This window comes from Amblyomma mixtum, chromosome 1 (assembly GCF_055824585.1).
Source record: "Amblyomma mixtum isolate Tamu chromosome 1, ASM5582458v1, whole genome shotgun sequence".
NCBI classification, from domain to species: domain Eukaryota; kingdom Metazoa; phylum Arthropoda; class Arachnida; order Ixodida; family Ixodidae; genus Amblyomma; species Amblyomma mixtum.
In genome coordinates this window covers 177014870-177027147 of record NC_143012.1, presented here as the reverse complement: position 1 = coordinate 177027147, position 12278 = coordinate 177014870, and the positions used below count along the sequence as shown (strand labels likewise).

Sequence of the window (12278 nt, the reverse complement as noted above, 5' to 3'; positions counted from 1 at the left end):
TAGTGTTCATCACTTGGCCAATAGGAAAGCTAGTCGTCTCTTATTTTGGGCAAACTTTGCACTTGAATGCTTTTCTGCTCATTTGTTGCAATCATTAGACAAGATATTGAATGCTATGACGATTGTAGTTATCGAACAGCTTAATTTTTCTATTATTTTTTGGCCAAAAGTTGTAGTAGTTCTGCTGTCGGTAGCTCACCGCCCCATGATGCTTTGAGCGCCCATGGCAGCTGAAGTGGTCTCGAGGGGCCTCCATGCAAACTCCCATAGACGGGCTGCCAGCTTTCCCTCTAGGTAATAGTAAGAAACTCTATGGTGCTTGCAGATAGTGCCTGCACAGTCTGGAGACCTGTGAACGCAGGGAGAGCCTGTTTTAGCCCAACATCCAGCTGAGCGACGGGGTTTATACAAATGCCACATGAAATGCCAGTTTTGTTCTCTTGACTGGCATTTCAAACGACGGCCCAGCAGATCAAAGTGAGCTCACACCACTCAAACAAGATTATCTTTCTTAATGCAACTGCACTGATATGGTGCAATCTTGCATTTCTGATACACAAATTATTCCCGTTTTATTTTTCTCTGCATGACTTAAATCAGTGTGCCACGACCCTCCCATATCTCTGCTTCCACGCACACTAAAAGGTGCTAAAATGCAACGTCTGCAACATGGCGCCGTGCAGGACATTGGATGACACATTTCTTTCGCGGCAGCCATGTGGCTGAGCATCACTCATCCCTCTCGACCATATTGGCAATGAGGGACATAATGTAACAGTTGTCATCGTCACTGGGACTAGAATATACACAGCCAACCCGGCAGCGTCGGTCTGGTCAGTCGGAGCCGGCTAGAAGGTGAGCAGGGGTTCACGCCGAATGTCCAGGAGGTCTGCAAGACAATAAAAAATGCCGACAGCTGCTAACAAGTATCACTATTGACAGCAGGAAAGGCTTATGCAAGAGAGGCCCCCCATAACTGGCAGTTATGCTAACTACGGCCCACAAACAATCCACATACCATATTTACTCGCATATAGGTCGGCCACGAATATAGGCCGACCGCCTATACACTGGGCTCGGCGAGAATGGTTTATGGTTTATGGTTTATGAGGTTTAACGTCCCAAAGCGACTAAGGCTATGAGAGACGCCATAGTGGAGGGCTCCGGAAATTTCGACCACCTGGGGTTCTTTCACGTGCACTGACATCGCACAGTACACGGGCCTCTAGAATTTCTCCTCCAAAGAAATTCAACCGCCGCGGCCGGGATCGAACCCACGTCTTTTGGGTCAGCAGCCGAGCACCATAACCGCTGAGCCACCGCGGCGGCTTGGGGCTCGGCGAGAAATAAAAAAATTTATTCGAATATAGGTCGACCCATATCTTTTGAAAAACGGAAAAAACATGCATATGACAAACTTTTATTCACAATAAACTTCGCCACTAAATACTGCTAGTTGCTGCCACAAGCCACATCCTTGTCGGAACTGTTGGGAAAGTTTTCCTCCGTGATCAAGCACACCATTGCTTGCAGCCGCAGCTGATCGCGGAGGACACGGCGCGTGCATTTAGATGGCTATTCCCGCCTGGGTCATGGAAAGTTCGGGTGCGGTGCTTACACGGATTTATTTTTTTTTTAAACATTTCCTTCAGGAAAACAGAGAGCGGCCCATACACGGGCGCAGCCCTTACATGCGTTCAACCAAATGATCAGACAGGCTTTCGTAAAGGATACTCGACCATAGACCATTATTACACTACCAACCAGATGACAAAGAAAAGCACAGAATATAACCACCCCTATATATACCCTTCGTTGATTATGAGAAAGCATTTACTCAGTGTAAAAATAATGTGGTTTGGTTTGGTTTATGGGGTTTAACGTCCCAAAGCGACTAAGGCTATGAGAGACGCCGTAGTGGAGGGCTCCGGAAATTTCGACCACCTGGGGTTCTTTAACGTGCACTGGCATCGCACAGTACACGGGCCTCTTGAATTTCTCCTCCAAAGAAATTCTAGCCGCCACGGCCGGGATTGAACCCACGTCTTTCGGGTCAGCAGCCGAGCACCATAACCGCTGAGCCACCGCGGCGGCTTGTAAAAAAAATAATAATAATAAAAAAAAATAATAATAATAAAAAATAATGTGGTGGCTAGTAAAAACTCATTATACGGTGTTTAAGGGACCAAAAGAAATGCCTGATTCATAAATGAAGGTCAGTTCATAAATGCCCCACAGCCCCCAGAAAAAAAAAAGAGAACTACTGAAAATGCGGCAAAGCCTTATGAGGCGGCTCGATCATGCAAACACCTATAAGCCTGTGACAAGTGCCCAGTTTCGGTGTTCTGGGAGAACAATGCAAAAGTAAGCGAGGGGGGATGCACAATGGCATCAGAACAGCAAGGTTGCTTCTAAAAAGGATAAAGAAATGAACAGCGACGAGTCAGTCGGTGTAAGAAAGCGGCGCTTAGCTGGAATCGGATTACAGGTCAATGCGCGCACCGATAGCTGCCGTTGCCACAGGCCAGCAGCAAAGGTCACAAACTGAAACTATGTGGCTAGGCTATTTTTTAGCGGCAGGGGCCCTCCAATTATTGTCAAGCCGGCCATTAGGCCCAGTCAAGAGGCACACGGGTTACAATGAACCATGCAATAGGCAGGATTTTTACACGATCGTTGCCCTGCTGTGACACCTCCACTTGCCCCTTATACCCCTGTCAAGTGGGCAAGTTAAGTGCACTTACGGAGAGTGTACTTCGCTGTAAGTATACTTTGTCGCATCTAAACGACGCAAGTGAGTGTCACTCGCGGAAGAGTGCACTCCGCTAGGAGTGCGTTCACGGACCACACTTTGCTCGCCGAGTGCGTAGCCTCGACGCCAGCGGTTCCAATGGTACAAAATTTATAGTGCATAAAAAGTACTTACAACTTTACTTTACGTGCATAACACTGTTTTCAGAAAAAAGTTCGTTCGTTATAGCCACAACCGAAGCAACAAAACAAGTAAACGTGATCAGATGCAACATCGCTGCCCGCCGCCATCTTGTTTGTTGTCGAAATTCTGGATAGTCTTGGCTGGACTTGGATTTTCTTCTATTTTCATTTATTTTAATCGTTAAAAACTGTTGAACCTCGTTTTATTTGCGCTATCACGTTAAGCAATCAAATATTATGAGTCTTTTTTTTCTTTTCCATTGTCCTGTTCAGAAATTCCGCTCATTTTCTGTCGCCATTTTTTTTTACTATGAGTGCACTTTGCTTTCCCGTTTAGCACCGCGTAGCCCAAAGTGCCACTCGGGATGCCGAAGCGCACTCCCCGTAAGTGCACTTAAATCGCCCGCTTGACAGGGGTATTAGGGAGCCTCATGCAAAGTTCTGAAAGTGGACTTTCCCGCATATCATAGTCTGCGAAAACGAGATGGCATAGCTTGTGCTAGGAGAGTTATGAAGGCAACAGGACGAATTCCATGGGTGTGGGCATTAAATATGCAACTTATCACGGAAGGATAAAAAAAAAAAAAACGCTTTCGTGCTGCAATTGTTCGGAACGGGTCGCCAGCCATCTTGTTTGCAGCACATGTGACATGTGGAAAAGCCCACCTGCGGAACTTAACACGAAGTCAAGCCCTGTCTCCAGCATGCCCACGCGACAAACGACCAAGAAGAAAGGGAACGGAACCTCTGTATTGTTTTCCTTGAACTTAGACTCGATCGTCCTATAATTTGCCCAGATACTGTGGTTTTGCCATGATCGGATTTATGAAGCTCAATATCAAACATAGTCTATTCGTATTCAAAATTCCGAATACTCACACACCAGTAATAATTGCCTTTTTTCTGTTCATGTCGACCTTAAATCTTAAACACTGACGTCAAGTGCAACCAGACTGTAACGAACAGAATCACCGGCCTGAGGCCGTTTGCATGAAGCAAATACCAAGGCTCAAATTTAGCCCGGGTCAAAAAGAGATGCCAAGCTGTTGGGACGTGTGACAAGCTGTCCCTACAGACACCGGACATCACAGAGGCTGCCCCGGACCCCAACTGACAAAGGAGGCACACGCACCGGCCACGATGTGGTGCCATGGCAGGGCCACGTAGGTCAGCATGGCATCCAGGAGGCCCTCACTTCTGCTGCCAGCAGTCGCCAAGCCTCGGTCGTCATCACCACACAGGGCTGTGCACACCAAGCAAGCATGAGCAAACCTACCAGTGCAGTAAGCATGACACCAGATTCAGCCAGGACTACGCCAAAGTCAATACCATAGCCACACTGTCATCAATATCTCTCCAGAGAAAACGATCCCCATATGCACCTAACGGCTACGCCCAACCTGTTCCAGCGGATCCCAGCAAACCAAAAACGTCTCAGAGACGTCTAGTTAGACGTCTCTGAGACGTTTTTGGTTTGCTGGGATCAGCCACTTTCTTAAGACTACCCCAAATTCTCCTTTCAGAACCCTACAACTGCCCTCTCTCAGTAACTTATCAGCCCCTTTAAAGGGGCTCTGAAACACTTTTGCAAGGAGAGCACACCAACTCGCTCATTCACTGCATTGTGTTGTCAGGAACACCGGAGCCAAATAATACACTTCTACACGCAGCAGAGGACCCACAATCACGCGCAAAAGTTGGCAAGCTCGTTACGGCGACTTTTTCGTGCTTAAACCCTCCCCCGTCGCACCACTCCTGGGTAAACCAGTTCAGATATGGCTATTGGTTATATTCTTTCAGATATCAGGCAGCTAGCACAGCCACACCCAACAAATGGTGTAGCTCCAGCAGGTCAGGAAGCTCTACCCACGGCGGTGGAGCCAGCAGAGGAGCACGGACCTTTCAGCGTGCAAAAAGTGACCAGAGGAGAGGGAAAGATGCGAAGACGCTGAAATTCAAACTTGGCTACAGATAATTCAGCGTGTACAAAAAGCATTAAAAAATTCTTACTGGAGGATATTCGTGAAGGGCCGACCGTTAACATCACGGGCATACCGAGATTCTACAGAGCCCCTTTCAGAGCCATTTTATTCAGAAACGAGCTACTCCGTGCTTGCAAACCACGCCCCTTAGTCCTAGCTTCAGCCACAGTGCCACGAACTCATGTGTGCTCTAAATCCATGCTGCTTTTTTGGTGCCTCTCATTGTTACACATGCCAGTTTCCCGTCCATCTCTCTTGCTACCCAGGATGTTCTCCAGTCCTCTGTTCATGTCAGCAGGATGCAATCACATGCTGGTTTCCATGCTAGAGCACACACTCGAGTTACCCCATGGACTGACACAAGGACTGCAGGGTCACTCAAACTCCCTTTGCTCAGGCCCAGAAGAAAAAAAAAAATTCGCTGTGGCTTGGCTTGGTTAAGCCGGGTAATTGCAAAAGCAATATCCGCAACTACGCCATGGTTCAGCTGGTAGTGTAGCTGGTGGTGGTGCTTGTGGTTAGACTTGTGGTGATGCATCGGTTATACAATCCAATCCTATCCAATCCATTCGAATACAATCCAAACCAATCCAATTCAATCCCATCCAATACAATTCAATCAAATCCACTCCAATCCAATACAATGTAATGCTATCCAATGCAATCCAATCCAATGCAATTCTATCCGATGCAATCCACTGCAATCCAATGCAATGCAATACAATCCAATCTAATGCAATCCAATCCACTCCAATGTAATGTAATCTAAACTAATCCAATCCAATCTAATGCAATCCAATGCAATCCACTCCAAACCAATGCAATCCAATCCATTTCAATCAAATCCAATCCAATGTAATCTAATCTAATCCAATCCATGTCAGTCATATCCAATCCAATGTAATCTAATCTAATCCAATCCATGTCAGTCATATCCAATCCAATGTAATCTAATCCAATCTAATGCAATCAAGGTCAAATGAAGGTCAATGGTGGTCGCCGCCACGGCACGATGGTGGTCACCGGCCGCGGCACGGCAAAGGCGTGAAAGTTAGGATGGCAAAAAAAACTGCAATAAACATGATGGAACAATCAACTGCACCTGATCCCAGTTGTTCCCAAAGTGGTGCCATACCCTTCCAAGTAGCCTCTTTGAACACAGAGTAGCTAGTGGATGATGACCAAGTGGTAAAACACCAATGTATTTGATTTCACAACACTCAACATCACCATGCTAGGATTGTCAGGTTAGTTAACAATTTGCTCTCTCTTTCAGACAGCTTCTTGAAACGCATTCCAAAAGCAGGCTTATGAGGCGTGTGAGCTTGTCTGTGGTTCAAGCTTAAAATACATCAAGCTGCCTGACAGCTCGAACAAAGCCAATGTTAGCCTGCAAGTCAATCAAACAACAGAAGATCTAGGAAAGCAAGCAATGTTTGTTCTGTAATTATAACAAATAAATTCCATCGTCCACATTTAGAGAAAATAATGCAGAACTGTGAAGTGCCCCATGAACACTGCACCTTTTTTCCTGGCAGGTAGAATAATCATGTCCCTTTAATATGGACCCTTTGGCTCCCGAGAGAACCTGTCCATAAAGCGAGTCACCCATGATATCGGATCGTAAAGAAAACCAAATAAAATATGCAGGACAAAAAACACCTTGCGGTTAAGGTCTCATTCTATTCATAGCGGTGTGCAGTGGAATGGAAATTTTTAAAAAATCTTCCGAGCACCAAGTGCACTATTCTCATCGCCACTATGCTGAAAAAATATTCAGTGCAGCTTAGCAGGCGTACCATCACGGAGATCGTCAGCCTCCAGCTCTTCCCCAGTGCCGCACTGGTCGATGCCCTGCCGCTCAGATCGACATCGGTGCAGTGGCCCCGGGTTTGGGGGTGGCACCAGGCCTGGCTCTGAACTTCGGCGCCATGGGCCACAGGGCCATTCCTGCCAGGGAAAACAGGGCACATCGACAAGGTGTGGGCAAAATCAAGCACAGGCTAAGACACCCTCTGAAAAACTTCACAAGTCAGCTTCCCTCTAGAGCGAAACGGGTTTTTTTATGGACTGTCCCAAGGGCAAGAGGTGGGAGCAGCACCGGAGACTATTCATTATCATCATCATCAGCCTGACTATGCCCACTGCAGGACAAAGGCCTCTCCCATGTCTCTACAATTAACCCTGTCCTTTCCCAGTTGCGGCCACCGTATCCCTACGAACTTCTTCCACCTAACTTTCTGCCACCCCTGCTAAGCTTGCCTTCTCTTGGGATCCACTCCGTTACCCCTAAGGACCAGCGGTTATCTTGCCTTCGCACTACATGCCCTGCCCAAGCCCACTTCTTCCTCTTGATTTCGGCTAGGACGTCATTAACCCGCGTTTGTTCCCTCACCCACTCCGCCCGCTTCCGATCTCTTAACATTACAACTATCACTTTCCTTTCCATAGCTCCTTGCTTTGTTCTCAATTTAAGCTGAACCCTCTTTGTTAGCTTCCATGTTTCTGTCCCATAGGTGAGTGCCGGTAAGATACAGCTGTTGTATGCTTTTCTCTTGAGGGATATTGGTAAACTGCCATTCATGATCTGAGAGAACCTGCCAGAGACTATTATCGCAAGCATTTTTCACTACATGCACATGCCAAGCAGAGGCTTGGCACAGCCATCCTTTATCCCTCCTTCGTGGCTGCAACACATGGCAAGTGTGTTGCACCTGCCAGGCAATGGCCTGGCTCAGCTGCTCTTAATCCATCCGTAGTGACAGCGACATAAAACACAAGCATGCAGGAAGGTTTGGTTTGATTTGTGGGGTTTGACGTCCCAAAGCGACTAAGGCTATGAGAGACGCCGTAGTGGAGGGCTCCGGAAATTTCGACCACCTGGGGTTCTTTAACGTGCACTGACATCGCACAGTACACGTGCGATGTACTGTGCATGCAGGAAGGATGTGCAGCATAATTCTAACTGCAGAAGTTTTGCTGCAGTACCATTTAGGCTGTCATCATGCACTTCCCTGCTTCTCCATCATGAAATTCCCTGATTGGTCAATTCCCTGATGACATTATCGGGGTCGCATGACCCCAGTTGACCAATCAGAGAGGACTGTGAAATCTGAAACTCCCTGATTGGTCGAAAGAGGTGATGTGACCTTGTGACAGCATCACAGCCTGCCCACCATAGAAGGTGGCAAACTGCCCACCACTGCCAAATTCAATGCATTTGCCACCTGCCCACCAAAAGGCACTGAGCCTTAGGGGAGCTCAGGAAGAGCAGCCTGGGTCTCACAAGACCCACCAGTGGCTGTGATGGAAGCAGACGCCTGCCGGAGGCATGGCGCATCGCTTATAACTGCTGCACCACTGCGCCAGAAAGGGTGAGAGGACTTCCTGCGATCAGTGAATGCGATTGAGAGGGTTGTGATGTCACGAACACCGTATAAACGCGAGTAAGGGCCGCACCCCGTTTTCCCGAAGGAAATGTTTAAAAAAAAATAAATTCGTGTAAGGGTGCACTGAGAAACACAAGCTGCAAAAAGCACGCTTTCCGAGGCAAGCCGTGTGAGTTTCCCGAACTGGAAGAAGAGCTGCTCTGCTATGTGATGGAAGTGCGGACATGCTGCACAGCTTCTTTTGGGATCAGTAAAACATGGTGCTGGGCGAGTTGGTAATTCATACTTGGTGGGAAGACAGCGCAAAAAACGACAACCACAGGGGAGGACAAGACACAAAAGAACGCTACCATCAACTGATTTATTTGTCGTCAAGTCACATATATAATAACCGGACAGTCACATCACATGTCACATTTTGCAGTGCCAGCTATCTTGGACTAACAGACGACAAATAAATCTTGTTCTCTAATAAATCTTGGACTTGACGACAAATAAATCAGTTGATAGTAGCGTTCTTTTGTGTCTTGTCCTTCCCTGTGGTTGTCGTTTTTTGCGCTGTCTTCCCACCAAGTATTCTTTTGGGATGAGAGTGCACCAGAGCACAGCACCAGCTAAGAGTCGAAATACTCCGCGAGTGACGATTGAACGTAGAATAAATGCCACCCATTCCCTGATTGGTGTGTTTTTACTTTAAAACAATTTTTTTTTTTCGTACATTGCGTGTATGGGCCGCACCCCGAAAATTAGCCCTCGAATCTGGAAAAAAAAGTGCGGCCCTTACACGCGTTTATACGGTACCGCATGGGACCAATCATAGGGCATCACCAAAATTGAAACTGTGAGGACTCCCAAAATTTAAAAGTTGGAACACCCCAGGAAATCTATTAATGTGGATTGGAGGGTGAGATTAGTATAGTACCATACGATAATCCAATAGAAGGTAATGGAACATTTTAGAAGTTGATGACTCATGCATACCATATAAAGGCAATGGAACCAGTTCCAACAGGACTTTTGGCAGGAAAGTTGCAAGAAGAACATCAGACACTCATTGCACATCAGAGAATGTTAGACTAAACGCTATGGCATTTTCTTCTTTAAGAATGTGGTTAACGTCTTTTAGTACTGCACCTAGTTATTTTTCTCAGAAAATCCACTGCATCACCACAGTGAAGCAGCTTAGTAATGCAGGGAAGCTGATTTTCTGGGTTTCACAAATGGTCAATCAATGAGCAAGAAACGTCACTCTTCTTCACACCGTGGCGAAAATAGAGCGGTAGCAGGTGCTGAAGAAAGATTAATTTTTTGAGCACCTCCGAGCAAAGCTCTGCACTGAGCTCTGAACCTTTAGAGATGCCTTAAGACTCCACAAGTGTATGGAGATGAATACTTTGGTGAGCTGCACGATATCAGCACACGGTAAAGATCCCCAGGTAGTCTATATTAACATGGAGACCTCCATTACGGCATACCTCATAGCTCATGTGTTGCTTCGGGACATCAAACCAAACGTACCATGCCACTTTGGTAAAATGTACAAGGTAAAAAGGCAGGTGACTGATGTGCACTAAAATGTGCAGCAACTTTCTCTGTGATGGGTTGTAGCATCAGAAAATGACACCACCTCATGATGAGCCTCGAACATTGCCGCACCAAAAAAAAAGAAAAAAAATTATGCATGGCTGATGCACCTACAAGTAGGGGAAGCATTGCCAAAACTTACACATCACTTCACAACTGAGAGGAGACCGGCTGGTGATGCACTGAACATTTTAATCTGCCGTTCATGCCTTCCTTCAAGTTTATTTTTCAATGTCATCATAATTCCATGGTATCATGTAATGCGGAGGCAAGATAACCGCTGGTCCTCAATGGTAACGGAGTGGATTCCAAGAGAAGGCAAGCGTAGCAGGGGACGGCAGAAAGTTACGTGGGTGGATGAGATTAAGAAGTTTGCGGAGATACGGTGGCCGCAACTGGCAAAGAACAGGGTTAATTGGGGAGACCTGGGAGACTCCTCTGCCCTGCAGTGGGCGTAGTCAGGCTGATGATGATGATGATCAAATTCTAGAAGTAATCAGATGCATGAGCCTCGACAGAACAAGCTCGAAGCAGGATAATCCAAGAAATTTAAGTCTGTGTTAACTGTGACAAACTGCGAAGGAATGCAGTCCACTCTTCGCATGCAGCTTGACCCAATCCCTGAAAGCGCCACCTAGCCGCCCACCTGTGCGGGTGCGGCCCTCCTGAGCGCCACCTGTGCCTGCCCCCGCCCCTGGGGCCCTCGCAGGGCCACAAAGTGGCAGCGGCCCCGGGCAGCGGTGGCGGCCGACGCAGCGTCGGCACGAGCCAGGGTGCGAGCAAGGGGCTCGTGAGCCACGCATCCCAGGAACAGCAGCGCCGCCTGGGGGCCGTCACGCCGCCGTGCGCACAGCTCCACGCACAGCAGCTCGCCCGGACGCAGGGACAGCCCCTGGAAGGCCTGTGGGATGGGGGAACAGCCAACACAGTCAAGCAGGCCAGGTTCACTAGTAAAGGGCCTCTCCTTGGCTCAACATTTTTATTTTTATTTATTGATACTGCAATATTTTACAAGACCTCAGCAGGGTGGGCATACAATACAAAAGCAAACAGGTGCTGGAAACAATAAACACACTCTTAAGATGCTAAAATAAAATTATAAACTAATTTTACAAGAGAATAAATCATGAAATGCAAAATACACGATACAAATGCAACAACAGTATCGTGTGGTGGAAAAGATATAAGGAAAGTAAAGATGGGCTTCAAACATTTTTAGTGACGGTTGTGATACTGCATAATTACTGAGATTATTCCAGTCTGTAATCATTCTAGGGAAATAGGAATACTTATAGGAGTTAATTCTTGCATTTAATGGTGTCACTGAAAAATCGTGCCGTTATCTTGTGCTATATCCAGATGAGTACGATAAAGTGTTGGAGGTGTTAATATTGTATTCACCTTCAATTAATTGAAAAAAGAATTTCAGACAACAGATACGGTTTCTATGAGAGACTTGACCCAATCTTGACCCAATGACTTAAAGGTGCACTGAAGAGGATTCTGAACTCGTCTTTTTGCCGCGGGAACTCGATCTACACGTTCCTAGCATTCTTAGAAGCTGCAACTTATTGCCCTGTATGGCCGATTTCCCTAATTAAATCGAATTAACGTCCGGCTCCCGTCCTTTTTTTTTAATTCTCCCTCATACGATGGGCGGAGTCAACCAACGCGTGAAGTTCCTTTCAGCCAGCTCCGTGGAGGCTTTGCTTTCGCTTTATTTTGTTTTTTAAGTTTCCATGAATAAATAGTTTCATTCGCAGATAATATAGCCGCAAAATAAGCCCCCAGAAATAAAAATACGCGCGGACTATTTGCTACTACGGACTACTACGTATTACTCCGCCGATGGCAGAGCGGCAAGCCGCCACGGGACTGGGTGAAAGACACTCCACGTGTTTGTCAACTCCGCCCACCGTACGAGGGAGAATTAAAAAAAAAGGGCGGGAGCCGGACGTTAATTCGATTTAATTAGGGAAATCGGCCATACAGGGCAATAAGTCGCAGTTTCTAAGAATGCTAGGAACGTGTAGATTGAGTTCCCGCGGCAAAAAGACAAGTTCAGATTCCTCTTCAGTGCACCTTTAAGAGAGAACATTCTCTTCCTTTGAATCCTCTGCAACCTTCACTGAGCTCGATTCATGTTGCATGACTGGAAGTTAAATGCTACCAACCGCGTGTGTGCTAACGAATGTAGATTCAAAAAGAAGTCAAAACAGCCATGGTGCATTCATGCATAATTGGCCCAAAATTGCACGCCCCGCCCCTGTGGCTTCCAGCACACTAGCAATGCCAGATAGGAGAGAAGGCCTCAGAAGCAAACAAATAAACAGAAAAGACAAGAAAAAGCCGTGCCATTACTGGATATGTTCCAGAGCCCTTTTAAGGA

General features: G+C 46.8%; 1 protein-coding gene across 2 annotated transcripts in view; it reads right to left on the bottom strand.

Moving 5' to 3' along the window:
• Positions 1–590: 590 nt before the first annotated feature.
• LOC149370020 (uncharacterized protein KIAA0930) overlaps positions 591–12278 on the bottom strand; it is a 30037-nt gene continuing 18349 nt past the window's right edge. For both annotated transcript variants that reach the window (XM_089559693.1, XM_089559698.1), the window contains 4 exons: positions 10536–10790; positions 6716–6866; positions 4067–4177; positions 591–889 (listed from right to left, as the gene is read on the bottom strand). In XM_089559693.1, the coding sequence (XP_089415819.1) occupies positions 849–889; positions 4067–4177; positions 6716–6866; positions 10536–10790 (558 nt within the window). In that variant the 3' untranslated portion in view covers positions 591–848. The remainder of the gene's footprint in view (positions 890–4066; positions 4178–6715; positions 6867–10535; positions 10791–12278) is intronic.